The sequence below is a fragment of the Oncorhynchus mykiss genome, chromosome 21 (genome assembly GCF_013265735.2).
Source record: "Oncorhynchus mykiss isolate Arlee chromosome 21, USDA_OmykA_1.1, whole genome shotgun sequence".
Lineage (NCBI taxonomy): Eukaryota > Metazoa > Chordata > Actinopteri > Salmoniformes > Salmonidae > Oncorhynchus > Oncorhynchus mykiss.
The window spans coordinates 19,832,653-19,860,647 of NC_048585.1; the positions used below are offsets into that span (position 1 = coordinate 19,832,653).

At 43.5% G+C, this 27,995-nt stretch overlaps 2 protein-coding genes across 7 annotated transcripts; both read right to left on the bottom strand.

Annotated features, from left to right (window-relative positions):
- Nucleotides 1-1,090: 1,090 nt before the first annotated feature.
- LOC110499939 (high-affinity choline transporter 1) lies at nucleotides 1,091-9,586 on the bottom strand. Its single transcript, XM_021576995.2, has 9 exons — nucleotides 8,827-9,586; nucleotides 4,328-4,511; nucleotides 4,086-4,199; nucleotides 3,768-3,923; nucleotides 3,177-3,325; nucleotides 2,689-2,832; nucleotides 2,270-2,423; nucleotides 1,924-2,141; nucleotides 1,091-1,797 (listed from the first exon to the last, which is right to left on the bottom strand). Exons 2-9 carry the CDS (start codon nucleotides 4,509-4,511, stop codon nucleotides 1,231-1,233), a joined length of 1,686 nt encoding a protein of 561 aa, XP_021432670.2. The 5' UTR covers nucleotides 8,827-9,586; the 3' UTR covers nucleotides 1,091-1,230.
- Nucleotides 9,587-11,238: 1,652 nt separating this feature from the next.
- LOC110501023 (integrator complex subunit 13) lies at nucleotides 11,239-26,324 on the bottom strand. 6 transcript variants are annotated; one of them, XM_036957198.1, is made up of 17 exons: nucleotides 26,213-26,324; nucleotides 23,189-23,437; nucleotides 22,961-23,035; nucleotides 22,512-22,714; nucleotides 18,899-18,979; nucleotides 18,583-18,673; nucleotides 18,178-18,306; nucleotides 16,652-16,736; nucleotides 16,413-16,505; nucleotides 16,092-16,190; nucleotides 15,787-15,965; nucleotides 14,166-14,333; nucleotides 13,864-14,018; nucleotides 13,378-13,608; nucleotides 12,402-12,535; nucleotides 12,003-12,138; nucleotides 11,239-11,525 (listed from the first exon to the last, which is right to left on the bottom strand). In XM_036957198.1, exons 2-17 carry the CDS (start codon nucleotides 23,411-23,413, stop codon nucleotides 11,489-11,491), a joined length of 2,121 nt encoding a protein of 706 aa, XP_036813093.1. In that variant the 5' UTR covers nucleotides 23,414-23,437; nucleotides 26,213-26,324; the 3' UTR covers nucleotides 11,239-11,488. The 6 variants fall into 6 exon arrangements, with proteins under 6 accessions (XP_036813093.1, XP_036813094.1, XP_036813092.1 ...); XM_036957199.1 differs by lacking the exon at nucleotides 26,213-26,324 and adding an exon at nucleotides 25,882-26,206 and having other exon boundaries at nucleotides 16,092-16,181; XM_036957197.1 differs by lacking the exon at nucleotides 26,213-26,324 and adding an exon at nucleotides 25,882-26,206.
- Between the last annotated feature and the right edge of the window lie 1,671 nt (nucleotides 26,325-27,995).

Below are 27,995 nucleotides of genomic sequence, written 5' to 3' on the forward strand. Positions count from 1 at the left end.
TGGGGCAGTATTTTCACCTCCGGATGAAAAGCGTGCCCAAAGTAAACTGCCTGTTACTCAGGCACAGAAGCTAGGATATGCATATGAGTAGATTTGGATAGAAAACACTCTACAGTTTGTAAAACTGTTAAAATACTGTCTGTGAGTATAACAGAACTGATATGGCAGGCGAAACCCCAAGGACAAACCATCCAGGGAATAAAAAAAATTGAGGTCATAGGATTTTCCAGTTGTTTTCTATGGGATACCCTTATTATTAAGGACCTAGCTGCAGTTCTTATGGCTTCCACTAGATGTCAACAGTCTTTAGAAATTGTTCGATGTTTTTCTTTTGAAAAGTTAAGAAATAGTCACTCCAGGTGGACTCTACTGTTTTGGTGCGCGTGAACTGGAGCACGCTTCACGTTGTTTTTATCAGGTATTAGAAACAGTTTATTCTGTCTTAAATTTGATTTATTATTTACATTTTAGGGTACCTGAGGTTGGATTAGGAACATTGTTTGAAATGTTTGGACCAAGTTTACAAGTAACTTATTAGATACTTTGTAGGCATGTTGGGCGAGTTGAAACCGGTGTATTTCTGAATCAAACGCGGAAAATACATTGACATTTTTGGGACATAAAGAAGGACATTATCGAACAAAAGGACTATTTGTGATGTTTCTGGGACATTTTGGAGTGTCAACAGAAGAAGATCTTCAAAGGTAAGGCATTAATTATATCGCTATTTCTGAATTTTGTGGCGCACCTGCCTGGTTGAAATATGATTTTCATGTGTTTGGTGAAGGTCTACAATTTTGTTTCTGGTGTCCTTTGACAGCTCTTTGGTCTTGGACATAGTGGAGTTTGGAGTGTGACTGTTTGAGGTTGTGGACAGGTGTCTTTTATACTGATAACAAGTTCAAACAGGTGCCATTAATACAGGTAACGAGTGGAGGACAGAGGAGGCTCTTAAAGAAGAAGTTACAGGTCTGTGAGAGCCAGAAATCTTGCTTGTTTGTAGGTGACCAAATACTTATTTTTCACCATAATTTGCAAATAAATTCATTAAAAATCCTACAATGTGATTTTCTGGATTTTTTTTCTCATTTTGTTTGTCATAGTTGAAGTGTACCTATGATGAAAATTACAGACCTCTCTCATCTTTTTAAGTGGGAGAACTTTCACAATTGGTGACTGACTAAATACTTTTTTGCCCCACTGTAACTATCTACATGATGGAACCCCAAGTCATTGTAAAGACCTCATATCTTCTGTGCTCGCATGAGGAGATGGGTCCATCTGCCTTGTGTTCAGTCCAATCTTCTCAGTCAGATCCTTAGCTACCATATCCTTCATCAAAATCCTCCTTTTTTGGCCAAGTCCATATACATCCCAGTTGTCAGGCAGTAGCCCTTTAAGGAAAAGGCAGGCTGCGAAACGTGACACAACCAGGATGGTGGCCAGAGAGACCAACATGATGCCGGTGCGGAATGGGAAGACATGCAGCAGACGCCCGTCCTCGTGTAGGCTGTCCCAGGGAAGGGGCATGAGTCCAGGCACACCAAGCAGGGGCTCTCCCACTAGTAGCCGCAGCAGTAGCCCTACCACAAGGCCTGCCAAGGCACCATACCCATTGACCTTCCCAGGTAGAAAGAGGACGCAGATCAACTGTGCACACACTACCGTGTACATCACATCTCCACTGAGAATCCAGAAGACATACACAGAGGAGGTCGTCATTGCCAAGCCCGCCCCCATGAAACCAAACAGTAGGATGGACACCTTTACAACCCGTAGAATTTGTTTCTCAGAGGCCTAAAATGAAGAAGAAAAATCAATCGCAGTGCCCTATTCAGTAAATTTGTGGGAAACATTTACAAATAGATAGTTACATAGAATAAACTAAGATGTTTGTAAGTAGATTCTCCAACTTTCTCTCACCCTTTTGCTGAAAATGTTTTTGTAGATGTTTCGGGCAAAAAGGGACGCAGAAGACAGCAGGGCCGAGTCAATAGATGACATCACGGCAGCAGCAATGGCGCCGATTCCGGCAAGAGAGACGAAAGGTGGACACAGGTAGCGCAGGGAGATGGGCAGAATCATACCCGCCTTGCCCTGCTCGTAGGGAGTAGGTAGACCAAAACTGGTCTGGTTCCAATCTAAGTGAGGGAGAGAAAAAAAGCAAGCTTATGATATTTATAGAACTCCCAGTGATTGACATTATTGGGACAGAGTCGGCTCTTCCCATGAAGCCTACTCCTACATTTTGATGAACACACTGCTGTACCTGTGGATGCTGCCACAGCACCAATGAGAAGAGGTGGTATGGCGAGGATGAAGCAGAAGACAGAGGCAGCATAGCAAGTGAACTGAGCCTGAGCCACAGTGGCTGTGGCCAGGACTCTCTGGTAGAAGGCCTGGTAACAGATTCCACCTAGAGTCTGAGAGAGCGAGACATTGAAATGGACCATAAAAATGTTGAAATCCAAAAAGTGACAGGATCTAAATGAGAAAACAACCAGCACAGAAAATAGAAAGGTAACACAATACAATGAAAATTATAGGGTCTTCGTTTGGGAGACATTTAGATATAGATCTATACAACAGATGGTCTGTGATGTGGAATCAACTAGATATTAGACCATGTTTGACCACCTCTGACAAACTGTGAAATTGGAGTGAAATGTGACTTTATGTTGACATTACCACCAGTAGCAGGTCATCCAGCCAGCGCCCTGCATCTGCCAACTTCAGCCTGCCGGTCCATGGCTCCTGATACAGTTTTGTCACCGCTGTGACTGTAATGTCTGTTGAGGCGGGGCTCATCAGTATGAAGGGCACACAGAACCACTGGAAGGGAAAAAACATAACCACAAAACCATTGAAAGGGAAGAAAATAATAAGTTGAAGCAATTCCCATACAGAAACGCTGACACGTAAATAAAGTGAATCTTGGCGTGTATATATACAGTAGACCACACACGTGCCTCACTCACTATAACACATTGACCCTAGAACCAATAGTTACTCCGCTGTCCCCATAGCAGAAACCTTTGAAGAACACTTTTTGGTTCCAGGTAGAACCCTTTTGGGTTAAATGTTGAACCCTTTCCATAAAGGGTTCCCTTATGGGGACAGACAAACAACCCTTTTGAAAAAAAAATGTCTAAGAGTGCAGGACAAAGTTTTATCACCAGACTGAGGAACATGAAGATGAGCTGGATGACATCAGTGTAGGCCACCGAGTACAGCCCTCCCAGTAATGTGTAGAGAACTGCCACGGCAGCAGACAGGGCCACAGCCAAGGGTGATGGGATATCCATGATCACACTCACCGTTCCCCCTAGAGCAAAGCATTGTACAGATTGTTCACACATTCTAGCTAGCGTAGTAGCTTGCAAGCTTCTGTGTGTAGCCTATCGCCATCAACGTCCCTGAGATCTAGTGTCATGATGTCGCTAGAAGGCCTCAACCATTCACCCAATGTATAACTTACAGACATGCCATGCAGGTTCATGCACTCATTCATGCATCAGGGAGTTGGCCAACATCAGCAACTAATAATGTGAGAGTTTAGACTTTAGACTCATTCTCATGCTTCCAGAAAATGTGGTGGTGGAAAACAATTACTTATTCTTCAATAAATGACATCAAAGAATCACTCAGAGAAATCTAAGCTAGAGACAGTTTTTCCACGTGACATAACCAGGTAAACGTGGCTCTAGTCCTGGCACGTGCTAAAAGGTGCTGTGATGGCTATTTTGCTGACAGAACAACTGACTTACCCAATGCAGCGAGCACACAGGCTATCCAGAAGATGTCAGCAAGGAGTGATGGAACAAAGAGAATAGCAGTTAACGTGTTTCCATACTTCTCCTGGAACGGATCCATTATGGTGACGTAATTCTTCTCTCGGACCGGTTTCACAAAGAACAACGCACCTGCAGTCACAAATCCATTTACTGTGAATTATTTACCTTACACCACATGGTTGCCATATGTTTGATGCCATTCCATTCGCTCCATTCCAGTCATTATTATGAGCCATCCTCCACTCAGCAGCCTCCACAGCCCAAGTGTTATGATAACATAACCATACATACCTACAACCAGGCTAAGGACGAAGCCTATTGGTCCGATGGCCCAAGCCAGGCCCCTTTTAGGGTCGTAGACCACCTCAGCATTGCCTAAGATGAAACCTCCTCCCACCCATGTAGCTGTAGAGAATGGGTGGTCACACAGAACAATCACTAAACATTGAAAAACACTAAAGTATTTTGAAAGAGACAATGACTTTCAAATCTAGGTGATCTTATGTTACAAGTTAGTTAGGTTGACAACACACCTGTGGTAGTGAAGATGCTGACCCAGATGTTGAGGTTCCGCCCTCCAACCATGGCAACCTCACTAAGGTTTCCAGTGCACTTCCTCTCCTCGCGTTTGGACTTCCTGGACGCCCAGACGCCTGTCGCGAGGACGATGAGGTAGAACACCCCGATTGACAGCAGGCCGGGCCAGTTAAGCGCCATCTTCAGGGAGGAGAGGGAATTTCTATAAGATACATAAATATTGACGACAGACCATCGAGACTTAGGCCAATGTCACACAGAGATGGACGAAAACGTAAACTCAGCAAAAAAAGAAACGTCCTCTCACTGTCAACTGCATTTATTTTGAGCAAACTTAACATGTGTAAGTAGTTGTGTGAACATAACAAGATTCAACAACTGAGACATAAACTGAACAAGTTCCACAGACATGTGACTAACAGAAATGGAATAATGTGTCCCTGAAAAAAGGGGGGGATCAAAATTAGAAGTAACAGTCAGTATCTGGTGTGGCCACCTGCTGCATTAAGTACTGCAGTGCATCTCCTCCTCATGGATTGCACCAGATTTGCCAGTTCTTGCTGTGAGATGTTACCCCACTCTTCCACCAAGGCACCCAGACATTTCTGGGGGGAATGGCCCTAGACTTCACCCTCCAATCCAACAGGTCCTAGACATGCTCAATGGGATTGAGATCCGGGCTCTTCGCTGGCCATGGCAGAACACTGAAATTCCTGTCTTGCAGGAAATCACGCACAGAACGAGCAGTATGGCTGGTGGCATTGTCATGCTGGAGGATCATGTCAGGATGAGCCTGCAGGAAGGGTACCACATGAGGAAGGAGGATGTCTTCCCTGTAATGCACAGCGTTGAGATTGCCTGCAATGACAACAAGCTCAGTCCAGACCATGACGGACCCTCCTCCTCCAAATCAATCCTGCTCCAGAGTACAGGCCTTGGTGTAACGCTCATTCCTTCGACGATAAACATGAATCCGACCATCACCCCTGGTGAGACAAAACCGCTACTCGTCAGTGAAGAGCACTTTTTGCCAGTCCTGTCTGGTCCAGCGATGGTGGGTTTGTGCCAATACGTTGTTGCCGGTGATGTCTGATGTGGACCTGCCTTACAACAAGCCTAGAAGCCAGTCCAGCCTCTCTCAATCTATTGCATTGCGGACAGTCTGAGCACTGATGGAGGGATTATGCGTTCCTGGTGTAAATCAGGGAGTTGTTGTTGCCATCCTGTACCTGTCCCGCAGGTGTGATGTTCGGATGTACCGATCCTGTGCAGGTGTTGTTACACGTGGTCTGCCACTGCGAGGATGATCAGCTCTCTCTGTAGCGCTGTCTTAGACTTCTCCCAGTACGGAAATTGCAATTTATTGCTCTGGCCACATCTGCAATCCTCATTCCTCCTTGCAGCATGCCTAAGGCACGTTCACGCAGAAGAGCAGGGACCCTGGGCATCTTTCTTACGGTGTTTTTCAGAGTCAGTAGAAAGTGTCCTAAGTTTTCATAACTGTAACCTTAATTGCCTACCATCTGTAAGATGTTAGTGTCTTAATGACCCTTCCACAGGTGGATGTTCATTAGTTGTTTATGATTCATTGAACAAGCATGGGAAACAGAGTTTATACCCTTTACAATGAAGATCTGTGAAGTTATTTGGATTTTTACAAATTATCTTTGAAAGACAAGGTCCTGAAAAAGGGCTGTTTCTTTTTTTGCTGAGTTTATATAGTTTTGTCCACTTTGTCCATCAAAAGTTCAACTATTTCATACTTTTTACGTACATCTAATGATAATTTGCATAATGTTTAGCAAAACTCTGGTTGCCTCTTGAAACAAACTGTTAAATCGCTCATAGGCTGTCTACTATAAATTGCCAATATCCACCAGCAAGCAATGCTTCACCTAGCCACGCTAGCTTCGCCCTGAGTAGCTTGCCATGTGGGTGCTAGCAAGCCAACAACATGATAGGTACTGCTAGGTATCGACAGCCAATCCAGTAGGGGCTGGAAGCTATTCTAAGCTTTAATTGGTTGTGCAATATTGGCAATAATTTACATATATCAAGCTTTCCCCAATTTAAGTCCTTCCCTGTTCAGGATCTGTTCAGCGAGCTGCTCTTGCCTTGCTAACTTACTACCTTACGCTGAAAATGAATGGGCTCCGTAACTTTGTCGGAGGCATCTCTTGCTAGTGGACATGTCCGGTAGGTGACGGATCACTTCAGTTTATTATTTCCAAAGAAATGTAGCTTGTGGTATCAAACAACATTCACACTTATCAATAGCAAATCCAGCCCGTTGTTCAAGCACGCTAGACCTTCCCTCCCCCGATTGGTTAATCACACAGTGGTTTTGTTCTGTGATTTTCATAAAGTTCAGCCTAACTTGTTGCCTCTTTTTGTTCACCAGAAGTAGTTTGCCTCACTCATTTAACCCAGGTGCTTTGCTGAAAAAAATGTACGGCCATTGTGGTATGAGTCAGATTGACCCGTATAATTTAAACACACTCAAGACAGTCAAAGAATCAAGGAAAAACAACCAAAACTTTATTTGTCTTGTCAGACCTTTCAGAAAGAAGAAATGCAAGAACATTTGATTTAAAGAACTCTATATTTAAGTACTATTTGTTAAACATATTTTCTTTCTCACAAACAAGCATTTTCTGTTGGAGCTCATTTTTGAGTGTCTGTGTCAGATATCTGCTGCCCTCACACTGAGAAGCTTGGGGAAGCTCCATTTCACCCAAACATAATTATAAAAGTGCAAACAGAACCAGTCAAAACAAAATACATCAGACATTTGTTTATTTTGGACCTGTGAAATTATCTATACACATGAAAGCCTCTGGATCAAAATGACCCACAACATCATGTTTGTACACAAAATCTACAGACATTCTACAACACATCAGTGTGTCCACATTTTGAGTTAGGTTCATGACGCTAAACGAGGACAAGGTATTTAATTTCATGGAGATAGAGGTTAACTAGTATTTTAGGGGTCAAGTTGATCAGCAACATAATAGGAGGGTTAACAGAAGGTGTTTCCCTCCTTTGAAAAATAATGACTCCTGCAATTTGTCACATATAGTGGACAACCTCTGACAATGTCTCCCTGTGTCTTTTCCTCCCATTGGAAATTACTTATTTCTGGTTGTTTGATTTCTCAAAGTAATGTCCATTATAAACGTGCTGTTAGGGTGAACTCCAATCTAATTTGCATAACACCAGCATTTAAAACAACAGAAAGGAGTCTTCTCCACATGGAATATATGGGAGAAATGAACGTGAAACCCAAATAAGGGTAAAGCTCGGAGGGATTTGTGTTCAGAGATGTTGCCATAGATCTTCATCTTCACCTTAGCCCAATAACTCACCAAGGCAACCAGTAAAGAGAGAGCAGATATGCATTCAGTCAGTCGGTTTCATTAACATGCTGACACACACACACACACACACACACACACACACACACACACACACACACACACACACACACACACACACACACACACAATCATCCCATACCAAAAACATCTCTTTACAAAGGCATTACACTGGAACCACATATTAGAGGTGGATGGAAATATGTGAATGGTCTTACACATAAGAAAATGGTAATGTATTTACTGTATAATTACAAAATAGTTATGCTGCATGTCAAATCAAATCAAAGTTTATTTGTCACGGGCGCCGAATACAACAGGTGTAGTAGACCTTACAGTGAAATGCTTACTTACAGGCTCTAACCAATAGTGCAAAAAAAGGTATTATAGGTGAACAATAGGTAGGTAAAGAAATAAAACAACAGTAAAAAGACAGGCTATATACAGTAACGAGGCTATAAAAGTAGTGAGGCTACATAGACACCGGTTAGTCAGGCTGATTGAGTCAGAACTAGTAAACTCGGAAATGTCAAACTTGGAAACTAGTTGTAGAAAGATTATACTTTCCAAGTGTGAAACTTGGGTATCAGAATCAACCAATAGGAAGCTCTACGCAAACAACTTACGTTAATTTTAACTCCGAGGTTCCCGAGTTTCTGACTTGTCAAAAAATGTAGCATTACACTTTAATTACTACACACAAAAAAAATTGTTATATCATTCTGCATTCAAATTCATTGTGGTTTCATATATGGAAACTATGAGACAATTATATTATGTAAACAGATCTTGTACAGTTCTGTAATGTCTTCGCAATATTTTCATAAGACCAGACAGTACAGTACACCCTTCAAATGTTATTATATTTCTACATGTCAGTCAATTATGCAAATACAGTATAACATTTTAATATAAATTTAGTCCTATTTTAATGTTCCAATATTCAATAGATACTGTCACATATTGAATTGGTTTTATATACTTTGTAGTATTTCTCTTCAAGTTCAGTAGACACTTCTTTGATTGATGTTTCAGCATTGAGACATACCAAAGTGTACTCCCAAGTACGATCAATATGGCAAAAGAAATATAAGATGCTAAGAACTGTTTAAACTTACCTCGATGTGCAATTTCCTTGATCCTCTCAGAGGAAAAACCTAAATGTACTTTGAGAACATCTTCTAACTCCTCCCTCTAGTCCTAAGAGTTTATTAGTGTAGTCAATATAACAAGTTAATAATTGATCATTACAGTACACTCATGTGGACTAAACTAAAAAACAATTGCAGTAAAAATATGTTGACCACATGTTAATCACTGTGAAAAATATATTAGTGGAATTTATGATTTACTGATTTATTTTAGCTTTGCACTACTACATTGAGCTGTATTCTGTCATCGTCAGTTACATCCCTTATAAGGAATCATTATGGTCTGGGATTCCAGTGCGCCAATTTCCTCATGTTAATCATTAAACTGTCTGGCCCATATCCATATCCTGCTGAGACATGATGGCCCCCAATACAAGTTAGTTCAGGTGTGACCCCACAGCATAAACCCAAACCCAGCGGGACCAGGTGGCCACTTTGTCAAGGGTCAGCTTGCAACTCAAGCCAAACATTCTTTCACTGCAGGGAAACTGGGTCAATTAAAATCTAAGCTAAGTAACGCTCTGTTACTCAACTCCATATGTAAAGAAAAAGGGAAATGTTGAGACTTTGAGTAACAACTGACCACTGTTGTCCTGTTGCGTGATCACATTCTTTCACAGTGGAGAGCTGAATAAAGGACAGGGCAACTAAAGCCTAGAGGCATTGAGAAACCCAGTGATAGTTTATTTTTTCAAAAGTCTCTCATTGATGTCACCCCCTGGGTTTGTCAACATCCCCCTCTCTATCCATCACAACTGTAAGAGGGGGATATAATAGGGGTGGATGGGGCTTCTTTTTGAGGTGGCTGTATCTTGTGCATGTTGCTACAGTGTTTTGTCTACATAAATGAGCTGACAGGTGCATTTCATATATGTAGACTACATAACTTGAGTTACAGTTATAATGTAAGGCTATTTTATATTATTTTCTATATGATAGTAAAGTGGAACCCTGAACATATAAAACTATAGAAAGCAATGTGTTCAGCCAGCCTTGAATGTGTCATAGAAGCCTTTGGAGGGTCCCTGCCTGGTAGCATTTATGGTTTCCTCGTAACCAGGCAGTCTAGTAATTGGACACATAATGACATGGTATGACACCAATGCGGAGGACGACTTGAATGATCATGTTCAACTGTGCCACAGGGTGGAGCCTCTCCTGGACAAGCTGTCCCGCTTCTTCAATGACTCTGGCAGCCACCACCTTGCCGTGCTGTCCCTGGCACCTGGATCCACTCTTGTGTCTTGATACAACTTCACCCTATGACAGGTGGGGGGGGAGATGGTGTCGAGGGACGGTACCCTGTGGGTCAGGTCTGGCGCATGTGGGAGGAAATTAGTTCAGAGGCCAGACAGAGTAGCCTTGCGTTCAGCCAGGCAATGCTCCCAGAGTTCCCCATCAGCAAGGTAGGCCCTGTGAGCTTCAGACGTGACTGTTTCTCCAGCCCAACTACTGCCACAACTATAGCCTCTAGTCCCACTCTTTCCACCAGTACTCCATATCCCACTTCTGTCAACACCGTCTCAACCTCGGATCCCACTAGTGTATCAGTGCGACAGACAGACCCCTATCATTGGATGGCCAGTGTGTTGACAGCTCTGCTAGTGGTCTGCTGCCTCTTTCTGGCAGTCACCCTTACATTTACAGTTTTCTATTTCTGTAGAAGCCGTGTGAGGGTAAGGACTCTTGCGATTTGGCCCTCAGAGGGGGTTGTCCCAGGTCACATGGATCTGAGGACAATAAGGCCAAGGATGCCCCCCCTGTTCTAACCAGAAGTGCCCCACCTCCCCCGAGGTTGTGGCTTAATGCCTCACCAGCCAGTGGAGAGCATCTCTCTCCCACATATCTCCAGGGAAGACTACCTTATCAGAGAGCAGTGTATTTCACCCACCTCCATAATACCAGTTCCCACCCAAATACCCACATAAGACCATGGGAACGCAAATCCCAAGAAGAAAAGCATACAAACAAATGAATCCATTCTTGGAAGTGAGGTTGTGACATATTCATACACACTACGAGGGTTGTTGAGACAAATGTGTTGCACAACCGTTTTGGAAGGCAAAGTATTTATGGATCTTAGGAGGGCAATTATGAATGTGCCTTTTATACTGGAACTGTATTGCTGTGATAATCGACACACATTTGTACTTCTATGTACCAAAATGTACAACAAAGCATACATTTTCATTTTTCATTTCATTGAGGAATCTTAGTAGAATTAAGATGCAATATCCATCATAACTGGATTTTACTACTGTATATTTCAGACAAAAACCTTCCAAACTGACAAAACTGCATTTTGTTATTTATGAGACTTGATACCAAGTAGTACCATTAACCAAACCACGAGAAAAGTAGAACGGCACAGGAAAAAAATACTGCCTGATGACAACTTTATTGCTTCACACAATATGTGAGCCTATCCATACAAACGTGGGTAGAAAACCTAAAAATCACAAAAATTACAAAGTCTGACTGCTACCCATTAATCTATGCCTGGTATGGACAGAGTAGGGGAGGACAGTCCATACACCTCAGATTGACATGATCTCTGGTCCAAGCTCATATTCCTGCTGTGGTAAGGTGTTCGGTGGAGTGGGTGCATCCTGTACAGAGACAGGTCACATCATCTGGTGGCTTTCCCATTCTCGTGGACGTCCATTCTGTTAACAGTAGAAGAAAAGTCAACTAATTATTTATCATAAGACTGTCTACTCCATAACAGGTATTGGACAATCAGATTTCAGTCAAAACAAACTACAACATCTATATCAAACATTATAAACGGAGTTGTTCGAGCCCTGAATGCTGATTGGCTGACAGAAGTGGTACATCAGACTGTATACCACAGGTATGACAAAACATGTATTTTTACATTTGACATGTTTTTGTATTTTTACGACTTTGGTAACCAGTTTATAGTAGCAATAAGGCACCTCTGGGATTTGTGGTATAGGGCCAATATACCACAGCTAAGGGGCTGTATCCAGGCACTTCGCGTTGCATTGTGCATAAGAACAGCCCTTAGCCATAGTATATTGGCCATATAACACACCCTTTCGGCCTTATTGCTTAATTAGAACTTGGGGCTATAATACACTGATGTGGGGAATGGTTATATACAGTACATTATCACACACCCATTCTCATCTTTAAGGTGCTGGTATAACTCTGCCTTGTTGTTCACAGAGCTGATCCTTCCGGCAAACTCCTGGTGTTTCCTGGAGTTGGCCACAGTGATTCTGTTAGTCCACATGGTGAGCAGGGACACCGGACCTACATTGTAACCACAGGCCGAAAACACACACAGAGACAGAAAGATCAGTGAAAAGGAACAATACTGGTAATGGCACACCTTAATGTACTGTCTCTGAATAAAAAAGGTAATTAATGCAGTGATGAAACAAAACAAATAATAATAGAATACTACTCATTGCAATGATAACCATGAACATGGCATTCAACAAATATGCCAGTTCACACCATGGATCTGAGGACAATAAGGTCAAGGCCAACCAGAAGGGGGGTGGGGCATGCACCTTTGGCTTTTTCAGGTAGTTGGATCTCTTCCAGACGGGGCTTCTTGTTGAGAGGCTCTGGCGAGTCAGGAGAATCCTTTATGACCTCCGACTCCCCCTGCTCCTCCTTTCCACGCTCTAGTGCCCCCTTCAGCCTGGTGGATGAATCAAATTTTATTTGTCACATGCGCCAAATACAGCAGGTGTAGAACTTGTGAAACACTTAGTTACAAGCCCTTAAACCAACAATACTTTAAGAAGTAAAAAAGTGTTAAGTAGAAAAAAGAAAAGTAACGAATAATTAAACAGCAGCAGTAAAATACAGAGGTACAGAGTCAATGTGCGGGGGCACCGATTAGTCAAGGTAATTGAGGTAATATGTACATGCAGGTAGAGTTCAAGTGACTATGCGTTGATTATAAACGGGGAATAGCAGCAGCGTTAAAGAGGGTTCTGGGTAGCCCTTTGATTAGCTGTTCAGGAGTCTTATGGCTTGGGGGTAGAATCCAACAGTATGACAGTGACGAGGAGAATACGAGGGTAAAATACTAAACCGGTATATACAGTGCCAGTCAAGTTTGGACACCTAACAAGTGCTCAGCATATGTGGGAACTCCTTCAAGACTGTTGGAAAATCACTCCTGGTGAAGCTGGTTGAGAGAATGCCAAGAGTGTGCAAAGCTGTCATCAAGGCAAAGGGTTGCTTGGGGTGATTTGTTTAACACTTTTTTTTGGTTACTACATAATTCCATATGTGTTATTTCATAGTGTTAATGTCTTCACTACTTTTCTACAATGTAGGAAATAGGAAAACATAAAGAAAAACCCTTGAATGAGTAGGTGTGTCCAAACCTTTGACTGGTACTGTATATATTATTACAAATATATATATATATTTTTTTTTTCTTCAGAATCACAGAGTTGATTGGATGCAGGTCTGTTGTTTAAAACAGTAGGTCAGGCTTAGGTCAAACAAAATGTGTGTTGTCACCCTGACCTCTCTGACTCCTGCCAATTTTTGTCCTCTGAATCCTTGTTGATGCTCTTCTCTGCCTTGTCCTCCTTGTCCTCCCTCTTCCTCCCCCGTTTCTTCCTCTCCTCCTCCTCGGGGGGTTTGCTGCGGCAGGCGATGATGCAGTCCAGAACCCTCTGGTGTCGCTCACTGCCAGCTACGTGGGTCTTCACCAGAGTCTCCAGCTCGTTCCACATGATGCGGTATTGCTCATCCCTAAAGCCCGGAGGAGACATTAACCAGTCAGGACAGGAGACCAGGCACACACACTGAACTTATACATGGTTCCCACCTCCAAACACTCAGGGAGCGACACAGTTACACTTTCAGACTCTCCCCAATTCACTCTCTTCCGCACACATCCTTAACAGACACGTACACACACACACACACCCTGTTTCCCACCCTAAACACTCAGGGAGTGACAATAAGTCACAACATCAGTCTCTCTCTCACACAGAGACAGACTACCTTTTAGGGCCCTTTCCCCTGGAGCCCACAGTGGAGATGGGAAGAGGGTCGTTCTTCCTCTCCATATCCACCAGGTTGTAAACGGTCTTCTGGCAGGTCAGCAAGTCCTCCTCACTCAGACTCTCCTTCACTATGAGGTTAGCCAGCGGAACCACCTGGATCACACACACAATTAACACATACACAGTCACACACATACAATGAACACACAAGTCACACAGACCGTTAAAAAAATAAATCAAATGAGTGATATGAGGTGAGCAACTGTGCAGTGTGTGAAAGAAGGCTGTTGTCCTGCTCACCGCCTGCATGTTGAAGATGGTGGTCTGGGAAATGATCATTGGCCAATAGCGAGTGTAACGCTCCAGCTGGGCTTTGGCTCTCTCCGCCGGGGGCTTCCCACTAGCCTCAGTGTCTGGGGACTCTGGGACAGGAGTCAGACGGTTCTCCCTCATGAACTCGCCAAAGTCCTGCGGCAGACACCCCAAAGATACTGGTATAAAACTTTTGGTCCCACTTTAGAATAAGTGTATTTTATACCTACCAGTGTTAACATGGTAGTTACATAGACACAGCGTAAATATAGGACATTGCAGGTACACATCGTTACATAACACAGTACACAGCTGTTACACCAGTTCGTTGTTTATGTGTTTTCACATTGACATTTTATATGCATTAGATTTGTAAACAAACTCCAATTAGTTGTGACTAAACCTCCTCTGCCCCTTACAGTGATGTAGTAGTCAGTCACTATGGGGTAGAGGAGGAAGGCGCTTACAGTAATGTAGTAGTCAGTCACTATGGGGTAGAGGAGGAAGGAGCTTACAGTAATGTAGTAGTCAGTCACTATGGGGTAGAGGAGGAAGGGGCTTACAGTAATGTGGTATCTAGTCACTATGGTGTAGAGGAGGAAGGGGTGGGAGGGGCTTACAGTAATGTGGTAGTCAGTCACTATGGGGTAGAGGAGGAAGGGGCTTACAGTAATGTGGTATCTAGTCACTATGGTGTAGAGGAGGAAGGGGTGGGAGGGGCTTACAGTAATGTGGTAGTCAGTCACTATGGGGTAGAGGAGGGAGGGGATTACAGTAATGTAGTAGTCAGTCACTATGGGGTAGAGGAGGAAGGGGCTTACAGTAATGTGGTATCTAGTCACTGGTGTAGAGGAGGAAGGGGTGGGAGGGGCTTACAGTAATGTAGTAGTCAGTCACTATGGGGTAGAGGAGGAAGGGGCTTACAGTAATGTGGTAGTCAGTCAATATGGGGTAGAGGATGAAGGGGTGGGAGGGGCTTACAGTAATGTGGTAGTCAGTCACTATGGGGTAGAGGATGAAGGGGTGGGAGGGGCTTACAGTAATGTGGTAGTCAGTCACTATGGGGTAGAGGAGGAAGGGGCTTACAGTAATGTAGTAGTCAGTCACTATGGGGTAGAGGAGGGAGGGGCTTACAGTAATGTGGTAGTCAGTCACTATGGGGTAGAGGATGAAGGGGTGGGAGGGGCTTACAGTAATGTGGTAGTCAGTCACTATGGGGTAGAGGAGGGAGGGGCTTACAGTAATGTGGTAGTCAGTCACTATGGGGTAGAGGAGGAAGGGGCTTACAGTAATGTAGTAGTCAGTCACTATGGGGTAGAGGAGGAAGGAGCTTACAGTAATGTGGTAGTCAGTCACTGGGGTAGAGGAGGAAGGGGTGGGAGGAGCTTACAGTAATGTGGTAGTCAGTCACTATGGGGTAGAGGAGGAAGAGGTAGGAGGGGCTTACAGTAATGTGGTAGTCAGTCACTATGGGGTAGAGGAGGAAGGGGTGGGAGGGGCTTACAGTAATGTGGTAGTCAGTCACTATGGGGTAGAGGAGGAAGGGGCTTACAGTAATGTGGTAGTCAGTCACTATGGGGTAGAGGAGGAAGAGGTGGGAGGGGCTTACAGTGATGCGGTAGTCAGTCACCCGGCCCCCACAGCCCTCGCTAATGGAGGGAGGGTCCTCCAAGGTGGAGCGGGTGCTATTGAGCACATGCAGGAAGATCTCCCCGCCGTGGCTGCTCAGCATGTGGCTGATGACCTTTGACCCGGACTTCCTGGGCTGCTCCAGCAGCACTGAGCGACCTGCAATGCAATCAATCACCATCTGTATTTCAACTACATTTGTTTGTATTTTCTGTATGCAAGTAGTATTAACATTTAGGGTAGGGGGTAGAGGCAAGGGGCAGGGGCAAAAATATTCAGGCTCACCGTTCAGCAAGAAGTTGGTCAAACACGATGAGGGTCGGCTGTTGACGTCCGTAGGCGAGATCCGATAGGCTCCAGTGCAGTAGTGCAGTTCTGAGCCACCAGTTCACACACAGACACACACGCAAGAAAGATGGGAAATATCCAGATAAGCCAAAGGAGAATATTACAACAGAAAATGCTCTTGGGATTTTGATGTGTCGATATCAAGGACCTCTTATCTTTATAATTTCAAACGCCACTCAAGCCCCACCTCTACCGAAACTTTTCATTGAGTTAGCGCGACAACAAATAACTACGTTTCCCAGGGTTCATGGTGCCTACCTACACTGTTGGTGCGAGGAGTGCACCACTTAAGAGTAACCGTCTCCTTAAGTCCACTGTCTCGACTCGTACTACCAGCCATGTGAAGGTCGCCTGAACGACAGAAAAAAAGGAGAGATGAAAGGGAGAAACTGAATGTTTACTGTAGTGGTTTTATGGCCAAGCCACTAAAAGCCACAATAATTTAGTGGCCAAAACAATACAGATTATTTTATTATTATTATTTCTTAAAACCTCACCACTTTTGAAGAACTCAAGATGGGCGTCCCTGTGATGCAGGAGCTCTACGTCGTAATTGGCCGACGTGTTGGCGTGCTGCTCCTCCTTCACACCCAAAGGAGACGGAGAAGACCAAAAAAAAGACATCAGCGAGGTATCCTTTTCATTGACATTGTAGTCATTTCGCAGACGCTCTTATCCAGAGCGACTTGCAGTAGTGAGTGCCTATCCACTGCTGTCAAGACAAACAAACACTGCTGCTTTCATGTTAACAAAGGTTCAAGAAGTACCAGCAAATGCATAAACCACTGATTTTTGCATCGTCTCTCTCTTTTGTTCTCTCTTCCGTTCTTCCTATAAGGTGATTCCGGTGATGTGAAGATTGACAGCTGTGGTTGTTGCAGTCTAAAGTTTAAGGGTCTGACGTGTATTTCAGTGAAAAGGGCTGTACATGTTTTCTAACTCAGATGAATAACATGGGACTACATGGAGGACAAAAACATTTGGGGCGAAAGTTAGGAGATAGGCGTCTACCTACCTATCATGGCTAAGGACTAAATGACTTACTATTCAAATAAGAGAAAGAGAGAGAGGAAAGAGAGAGGGAAAGGAAAGGAGGGACAGAGGGTGGTCTGATACCAATACGTACTACTCAACACAGCACAAAGGACCACAACAAGACACTACAAGGAGGGACTGCGACCAATCAACTCTGAGGTAGAGAAGGCACCAACAAGGAGTCATACAGGACATGAGGCCGGGGGAGGGGGGGGCAAACTACAGGGCACGTAATGCGTACATTCTCATCCACCAAACATGCTAACACTCTCAACACTGATTGGCTGCTGGAATGTCAAGTGGACAATTGGCGGCCAATCAAAAGTGAGAGCTGTTGAGCGTCCGATGGATGGACAAAACCAATCCACACAGCCTTGCGTTCTGCGGTCCCTCTTGGTGTGCGTTTAAGAGTACTGACCTGCTCGCAAACATTTAATGTGGGCTAGCAAAACAGAAAATACAGCATGAAAACAGCAGCGGTTCCAAGAGTCATTTCAACATGATGATGAACAAATAAAGAACAGTGTGTAAAATCATAGTGCACAATGGCTGACGGGGAAGAAGAACAAAGTTTGGGACATTTTGGGGCCGAGGATGTGGTGGGGGTGTGGCAAGGTTAGGGTATCAGAAGGTTGAGGCGAGTGAAGCGATAGGTGCATTGGGTGGAAGGGCCAATAGAAAATGTGTAATGTGTTGGTTTGTGGATGCAGAGAAAATAAGTGGGCGGGTCAGGATAGGTCATTTTGCAGACGGGACGTCGCCCTTTACAAACGTTCGTCCAGCCTTCAAAAATAGCCCACCTTATACCTTAAATAACTAATCTAACATCAGTCATGACATGAAGGAGGCGGGAAAATAGTTAACTCAAGACTGCTGGGACACAGCCCTGAAGGAAGTAATGGGTGGGAGTCAGTGAAAAGGGTGAAAGGTTATAGATGGGGCTGGTGAAGGCCTGAACCTTGGGAGAGCTAGAGGACAGAAGACGTACCTTCATTGGGATGTTGGTGATGGTGGTGGAGGCAAGGTCAAAGTGCTGCTGCACTAGAATGTTGAGTTTGGTGGCCAGGTGCCTCCCTGCCCGCACACTGTGAACCTCGCTGGTCAGCAGAGAGGAGACCTGTCGGTACAGAGGAGGACTATGTAGGACTTTAACACTAACAAAGTAGCATGCCATTTTTTATTGTATGGCATCTCTATAGAACTTGGTAACTACAGCATGTGGAAATGAGCACACGTTAACAGGATACTAACAGTATATTTTATCTACATCAGATTAAGTATGCGTTGATATGACAAAGTGTGTTTGGAGCGATGTTATACATATCTAGATTAACCTTTAGACTAGGTGAAAACAGAGTCAATTTAATGCAACCCTGAGCAGGTTTAAACCTACCTCTTTCTTTGGCCGGTCTGAGACCAGTGTGTCCTCTCCTTGAGGGAAGATGTGGACGAGCACCAGCTCACACTGCTGGATAGACATCAGTCTGAAACACAGAGACACGTTGGAATGCATTGGAAAGATTCAGGACACTTCTTTAGGATCCTCTCAAAACCCTTCTAAGATGACCAATGAAATTAACCCAGTCTAACAAATCTCCTCCTCTAAAATCCATTTGAATTCTCCCATCAAAAATCTGACTTCTAAAGTTCATATTTATCCCCACTAAAGAGTGTAAAAACAGTGTTATTCTCATCTCAATATCTCATACCTGTCTGAGCCTGCTGCCATCTTGTTTTGCTCTAGAATGGTCTCTTGCACACAATCCTCCAGCATTCGCACATGGGTGTCACTGTAACAGACAAACACACAATACCCCATTAGGATTTCCATGGTTGCCTTCAAAGATGGGCAGTATCTACAGGTTCTCAATTAATAACCAGGTTTAACAGAATCAATAGATCATCTCTTTTGGTACGGTCCTTCGGTGGCTCACTTTTGGAGTCAGGTCCAGGAGTGGTTGTTAAGTCATAATCTGTGTTCAGAGGGACCTACAAACAGCACTCTTAGGAGATCTGAAAAACCACCATCAATCAATGGGAAATATGAGTATTTATTTTAAGGGAAATCTTGGCACAAACAGAGAGGTTCAAGACCTTCGTAAGTCTTCTGGGAAAGATGGGTTAGTCTGTGGACATCGGAGGGTTGGAATTAAGATTGTGGTGGTTAATTCGTCGGGGCATGGACTCTACAAGCTATCGAAAGCATTCCACAGGGATGGTGGCCCATGACTCCAATGCTTCCCACAGTTGTGTCAAGTTGGCTGGATGTCCTTTGAGTGGTGGACCATTCTTGATATACACGGAAAACTGTTGAGCGTGGAAAACCCAGCAGCATTGCAGTTCTTGACACTCAAACCGGTGCACCTGGCACCAATTACCATATCCCGTTCAAAGGAACTTGCCCATTTACCCTCTGAATGACACACACACAATCCATGTCTCAATTGTCTCAAGGATTAAAAAACCTTCTTCACCCTGCCTCCTCCCTTTCATCTATACCAGGGCTCCACAACCCTGTTCCTGTAGAGCTGCCCTCCTGTGTGTTTTTCTTCCAACCCCAGTTGTAACTGACCTGATTCATCTTATCAATGAGCTAATTATGAGAATCAGGTATGCTAGATTAGGGTTGGAGAAAAAATTTACAGGACAGTAGCTCTCCAGGAACAGTGTTGGAGAGCCCTGATCTACAGTGGATTTAACAAGTGACATCAATAAGGCATCATAGCTTACACCTGGATTCACCTGATCAGTCTATGTCAGGGTTCCCCAACTGGGAATTTGGCCCCAAAAATTATATGAACAAAAAAATGTTTTTTTTATTGTTGGACATAAGACTGTAAAAAGACCAGCAAATCAGCTCCAAGTGACTTTAATTTCGGAAATCTGTTCCAAAGTATTATCACACATATTAGAAATGTGTAATTGTATACAAATGTCAGCAAGATTTGAAGTGATTAGGTTTTAGTCTTCCATTTGGGCTTCTTGTGGTCAATGAGCAGTCTATACATTATTTGTAATTATGTTCCGTCCCCCTGAACATTCACTCATGAAAAACAAATAGATTAAAAAAAATACATTTAAAAAAAAAAGAAATCGGCCTGCAGTTGAGTCCAGTTGATGATCCCTGGTCTATGTAAAGTACACTCAGTGTATATATAGAATTGTAATGTTTTCCACAGGTCCTACAACTAGGGGAGAGGGGGGGTAGTGGAATAATAAAAAAATATATATACAGTCTAAAGTTTGGACACACCTACTCATTCAAGGGTTTTTCTTTATTTGTAATATTGTATACATTGTAGTGAAGACATCACAAGTATGAAATAACACATATGGAATTGTGTAGTGAGCAAAAAAAGTGTTAAATCAAAATGTATTTTATATTTGAGATTTTTCAAAGTAGCCACCCTTTGCCTTGATGACAACTTTGCACACTCTTAGCATTCTCTCAACCAGCTTCAAGAGGTAGTCACCTGGAATGCATTTCAATTAACAGGTGTGCCATCTTAAAAGTTAATTTGTGGATTTTTTTTCCTTCTTAATGTGTTTGGTAGGGGTGGTATACAGAAGATAGTCCTATTTGGTAAAGCCCATATTATGGGAAGAACAGCTCAAATAAACAAAGAGAAATGACAGTCCATCATTACTTTAAGACATAAACCAGCAGCATACCACCCTGCATCCTACTGCTGGCTTGCTTCTAAAGCTAAGCAGGGTTGGTCCTGGATGGGTGTTGGTCCTGAACCAGATGTTGCTGGAAGTGGTGTTGGAGTGCCAGTAGGAGGTCCCCTTTCCTCTGGTCTAAAAAAATATCCCAATGCCCCAGGGCAGTGATTCGGGACAATGCCCTGTGTAGGGTGCCATCTTTCGGAAGGGATGTTAAACAGGTGTCCTGACTCTCTGTGGTCACTAAAGATCCCATGGCACTTATTGTAAGAGTAAGGGTGTTAACCCCAGTGTCCTGGCTAAATTTCCAATCTGGCCTTCATACCATCACGGTCACCGAATCATCCCCAGTTTACAATTGGCTCATTCATCCCTCTCCCCTGTAACTATTCACCAGGTTGTTGCTGTAAATGAGAATGTGTTCTCAGTCAACTTACCTGGTTAAATAAAAAAGGTCAGTCAATCTGGAAAATTTTAACGTTTTTTCTTTGAAACTTTCTTCAAATACAGTCACAACAACTATCATGGAACTGGCTCTCATGAGGACTGCCACAGGAAAGGAAGACCCAGAGTTACCTCCGCTGCAGAGGATAAGTTCATTCGAGTTACCAGCATCAGAAATTGCAGCCCAAATAAATGCTTCACAAAGTTCAAGTAACAGACACATCTCAACATCAACTGTTCAGAGGATACTGTGTGAATCAGCCCTTCATGGTCAAATTGCTGCAGAGAAACCACTACTAAAGGACACCAATAAGAAGCAGACTTGCTTGGGCCAAGAAACACGAGCAATGGACATAGACTGGTGGAAATGTGTCCTTAGGTCAGGAGTCCAAATTGGAGATTTTTGGTTCCAACCGCCATGTCTTTGTGAGACGGGGTGTGGGTGAACGTATAATCTCTGCATGTATATTTCCCACCTTAAAACATGGAGAAGGTGTTATGGTGCTCTGCTGGTGACACTGTCTGTGATTTATTTAGAATTCAAGGAACACTTAACCAGCATGGCTACCACAGCATTCTGCAGCGATAAGCCATCCCACCTGGTTTGCGCTTAGTGGGACTATCATTTGTTTTTCAACAGGACAATGACCTAACACACCTCCAGGCTGTGTAAGGGATAATTGACCAAGAAGAAGAGTGATGGAGTGCTGCATCAGATGACCTGGCCTCCACAATCACCCAACCTCAACACAATTGAGATGGTTTGGGATGAGTTGGACCGCAGAGTGAAAGAAAAACAGCTAACAAGTGCTCAGCATATGTGGGAACTCCAAGACTGTTGGAAAAGCATTCCAGGTAATTGCTGGTTGAGAGAATGCCAAGAGTGTGCAAAGCTGTCATCAAGGCAAAGGGTGGCTACTTTGAAGAATCTCAAATATATTTTGATTTGTTGAACACTTTTTTTGGTTACTACATGATTCTGTGTGTTATTTTTTAGTTTGGATGTCTTCACTATTATTCTACAAAGTATAAAAAAGTAAAAATAAAGAAAAATCTGTGAATGAGTGTGGATTTGGGGATTTTAAATTATACAAGTAATGTTATTTGATAGTTCCAAATATTTCTGTTAATTTCATAGCTGATCTATCCCCTAAAAAAATTGTTTTATAATAAATAAACAAACAATTATTTACTAATTATGTTAATGTTTACCTCTTGGCGTTTGTAAGGCAGATAATGCGCCCCCTGTTGGCCACCCTGTCAGCAGTGTCCATGAGGGTGGTGCGTGCCTCGTGCTGGTACTCAGTGATCTTACACAGTGACTCCACCGCTGCCACCAGGCCGTGCAGGACGCTGCAACACTCAGGGTCCTCCTGCGGGTTAGGTGGACCCACAGCTGCCAGAGCAGACATGAGCTATCACATGAATACAAAGGGAAGCAGGTCAAGTCAACAATACATACAACAAAACCTCTATCTGGACAGGATTGGTTAACCTCAAATTGAGACAATGAGATTGGTAGTAGTGTAGTGAGTATTGCAATAACAAAAAGCTGTACACTTTCAACAATAGATTGCTTAGAACCATAGAATTAGTGCTGTACAAAATTGCTGCCCTGTTGATAAATAAGCATCCATCTCTCGAAGATGGAAATAAAGTACCTCATGAGTGCTTTGGTCCTCTTGCCTCCAGCTGTTCAGAATGTGGAACTCTGAATCACTCACAATGTAGTTGATCTGAAACATAACCACTGAAGCAATATAATGTGCTGTGCCCAACTCGGAATATGAATGAACACAGACGAGTTGGCCAACCCAGACAGACTATACTCTGTTCTAAAACAGACTAGACCACCAGGCAACGCCAAGCTATGGGATGGAGGGACTTACCAGTTTCTTGAGGGGGTAAACGTCGTAGAGGATGCGGCAGTACTCCATGGAGCACTCCACAGCACAGGTCCACAGGGACTTGGACACTGGGGCCAGCGGGATCATGCCCTGGCCACGGCTCTTGGTCAGCACGTCACACTCCACCTGCTGCCGACTGGACTCTGCCATATAAGGGCAGTGGTCGACCACGAAGGCCGTCTTGTGGGAGACTGAGAACATCTTCATCTCTGGTTCAGCCCTGTGTGAGTTCTGCAGAGGTGATAGGAGATATTTAGTCTGATGCTAAGAAACCATCTCTTCTCAATTTAGATGAAAAGAGCAAGGCACCAGTAACAGTCAGGAAAGCTAAGGCCAGCTTCTTCAGGCAGAAGTTTGCATCCTGTAGCTCCAACTCCAAAAAGTTCTGGGACACTGAAGTCCATGGAGAACAAGAGCACCTCCTCCCAGCTGCCCACTGCACTGAGGCTAGGTAACACGGTCACCACCGATAAATCCATGATTATCGAAAACTTCAATAAGCATTTCTCAACGGCTGGCCATGCCTTCCGCCTGGCTACTTCAACCTCGGCCAACAGCCCCGCCCCCCCCGCTGCTCCTCGCCCAAGCCTCTCCAGGTTCTCCTTTACCCAAATCCAGATTGCAGATGTTCTGAACTATCCGCCACCATTGTCGCAACCCCTATTACCAGCCTGTTCAACCTCTCTTTCATATCGTCTGAGATCCCCAAGGATTGGAAAGCTGCCGCAGTCATCCCCCTCTTCAAAGGGGGAGACACCCTGGACCCAAACTGTTACAGACCTATATCCATCCTGCCCTGCCTATCTAAGGTCTTCGAAAGCCAAGTCAACAAACAGGTCACTGACCATCTCGAATCCCACTGTACCTTCTCCGCTGTGCAATCTGGTTTCCGAGCCGGTCACGGGTGCACCTCAGCCACACTCAAGGTACTAAACGATATCATAACCGCCATCGATAAAAGACAGTACTGTGCAGCAGTCTTCATCGACCTTGCCAAGGCTTTCGACTCTGTCAATCACCATATTCTTATCGGCAGACTCAGTAGCCTCGGTTTTTCGGATGACTGCCTTGCCTGGTTCACCAATTACTTTGCAGACAGAGTTCAGTGTGTCAAATCGGAGGGCATGCTGTCCGGTCCTCTGGCAGTCTCTATGGGGGTGCCACAGGGTTCAATTCTCGGGCCGACTCTTTTCTCTGTATACATCAATGATGTTGCTCTTGCTGCGGGCGATTCCCTGATCCACCTCTACGCAGACGACACCATTCTATATACTTTCGGCCCGTCATTGGACACTGTGCTATCTAACCTCCAAACAAGCTTCAATGCCATACAACACTCCTTCCGTGGCCTCCAACTGCTCTTAAACGCTAGTAAAACCAAATGCATGCTTTTCAACCGATCGCTGCCTGCACCCGCATGCCTGACTAGCATCACCACCCTGGATGGTTCCGACCTAGAATATGTGGACATCTATAAGTACCTAGGTGTCTGGCTAGACTGCAAACTCTCCTTCCAGACTCATATCAAACATCTCCAATCGAAAATCAAATCAAGAGTCGGCTTTCTATTCCGCAACAAAGCCTCCTTCACTCACGCCGCCAAGCTTACCCTAGTAAAACTGACTATCCTACCGATCCTCGACTTCGGCGATGTCATCTACAAAATGGCTTCCAACACTCTACTCAGCAAACTGGATGCAGTCTATCACAGTGCCATCCGTTTTGTCACTAAAGCACCTTATACCACCCACCACTGCGACTTGTATGCTCTAGTCGGCTGGCCCTCGCTACATATTCGTCACCAGACCCACTGGCTCCAGGTCATCTACAAGTCCATGCTAGGTAAAGCTCCGCCTTATCTCAGCTCACTGGTCACGATGGCAACACCCATCCGTAGCACGCGCTCCAGCAGGTGTATCTCACTGATCATCCCTAAAGCCAACACCTCATTTGGCTGCCTTTCGTTCCAGTACTCTGCTGCCTGTGACTGGAACGAATTGCAAAAATCGCTGAAGTTGGAGACTTTTATCTCCCTCACCAACTTCAAACATCAGCTATCTGAGCAGCTAACCGATCGCTGCAGCTGTACATAGTCTATTGGTAAATAGCCCACCCATTTTCACCTACCTCATCCCCATACTGTTTTTATTTATTTACTTTTCTGCTCTTTTGCACACCAATATCTCTATGACCATCTGATCATTTACATGATCTTGTTAATTGTTTACTCCATGTGTAACTCTGTGTTGTCTGCTCACACTGCTATGCTTTATCTTGGCCAAGTCGCAGTTGCAAATGAGAACTTGTTCTCAACTAGCCTACCTGGTTAAATAAAGGTGAAATAAAAAATAAAAATAAAAAACATTAGCTAGCTGCAGCCGACGTACTGACACCAATTTACATTGCTAATATATACAGTAGCTAACTAGGCTGAACGAGAAACATGCCCTATGACAATGTCCTTTAGCTATAGATTTAGCTAGCTAACGTAAATTGGCTAAGATAAGTTACCCTGGATAACGGTCGTTAGCTAGCTTGCTTACTTACTTAACTTGGCTAGCTAGATTTAATTACAAGCGTTAGCTAGCTAGCTAGTTTCCAGACCGATTAAAAAAAAACTTAATTGCTACGTTAGCTAGCTAGCTAAGTAGTGGGTGAGCCGTCTGCAGAAGTACCTGGGACTGATGAGACTGAGGCGCGTCGATTTGCCAACGTTAAACCAAGCTAATGTTAGTTTAGTTTGCTAGCCAGATTAGCTATCAAACATAGTTATCTTACAAATTAGTCTAAAATAAAGTCAGGTTTTCACACCATATAGCACCCGTATTTTATGGTTCATTTCCACCAGCGAAAATACGGATTGTAGTTGTACAACTAAGTTAATAGCTATCTATGTGGGTAATAAAAAAAACGACATAATGCTGGAGCAAAACAAATAAATCCGAGGCGGCTGTAGATGTTATTGATGGAACTATGTCCGTCGTGTATGGATGGTCCGTGTCTTACATCAACATCTTTTCATGGTTCCTGTCTTCTTTGCTTAGATAAATTGAGCAGGGTTCCCCAAGTGGAGGCCCGCGGACCAAATTTGGTTTTATTTGGCCCCCCAAGTTTTCTGAATTTTCATTGTTGGACAGGCTGTAAAACACCAGGAAAATATCTCCAATTGATTTTATTCTGGAAATATGTCCCCAAGTATTCCCACTCATATGTTTTTAATTTAACTAGGCAAGTCAGTTAAGAATAAATACTCATTCTTTCTTATTCTTCTTTACAATGACATTCGGTTACTGGCCCAATGTGATTGTATACCAGAGAATATAAATGTATTGGATTTATATAGCACTTTTATACCAACTGAGCAACCATTTTTGTGTCAGAACATTCACCACACATCAGCTATCAGGTGGAGAGATGAGGAGTGATGTATGCCAATTAGGAATGAGGGGGATGATTAGGCGGCCATGATGGAATGTGGCCAGGTTGGGAATTTAGCCATGACAACGGGGTGAAAACCCCTACTCTTACAATAAACTTCATGGGATTTTGAATGACCACAGAGTCAGGACACCAGTTTTAATGCCCCATCTGAAAGACGTTGTTCCCAAATGTAATCAAGGTTTGAAATGATGCTGTTTTAGTCAAATATTATATCTGTTTAGGCTTCTTGTGGTCAATTTGAAGTGTACAAATATGTTTTTATCATGTTCCACCCCCCAGACCATCCACTCAAGAAAAAATTGGCCCATGGCTGAATCTAGCTGATGATCCCTGCTGTTGAAAATGTGCACAATCCATGTGCAGCATATGACACGTTCAATTGAAATATTTTTCATTTAATCATATAAATAATGTATTTAGACAAATCATGTATTTGCTTTCATTTCAATTTGTCATCATGGCTATACTCTGTATTATGATAAGAAAGGTTGGAACAGTATTTGTCATCATGGCTATACTCTGTATTATGATAAGAAAGGTTGGAACAGTATTTGTCATCATGGCTATACTCTGTATTATGATAAGAAAGGTTGGAACAGTATTTGTCATCATGGCTATACTCTGTATTATGATAAGAAAGGTTGGAACAGTATTTGTCAGGGCACAATTATGATGGGGAACAGTATCTATTTGATAGGGAACAGTATAAGGAACAGTTGACCCAAACCTATCTGATGGGGTATCAGTACCTGATAGGAAGCAAAGATGGGGAACAAAAGTATCTGCGAACACTGTGATATGGAACTTATCTAATGGGAAACAGTATGGTGGGGAACAGTAGGTACATCAAATATGGAACAGGGAACAGTAGGTCTATCTAATATGGAACAGTATCTGACAGGGAATTTGGTTGGGACAGAACAGATAACAAGATGTGCTCGATATTCATTGTCAACACTCAAGATATAAAATTCAGAAAGCACTCGCACATCTGAGCGGTCTTTGTTGCAGGTGCATGGTAACAGTTGAATAAGATGAGAAAAAAGAAGAAACCCGCACACTACTCTTGCTAGTATCACTGCTCTTTATTAAGCTTTATGTGTCGGCCTCAAGGCCTTATTTGTATTGCTTTTAATCTTTTTAAATGAATATCTTATTAACACTGTTCTAGCTAGCTATTTGTGTAGGTAGCGTTCAAGTCAACCCAATGTTAATATGTTTTCAAAAAACAAAAAAAGCTCTGACGAAGGCCTTGAGGCCGATACATAAAGCTTAATAAAGAGCAGTGACACTACCAAGAGCCGTGTGCGGGTTTCTCAAGACATGAAATTGCACAATATATGAATGG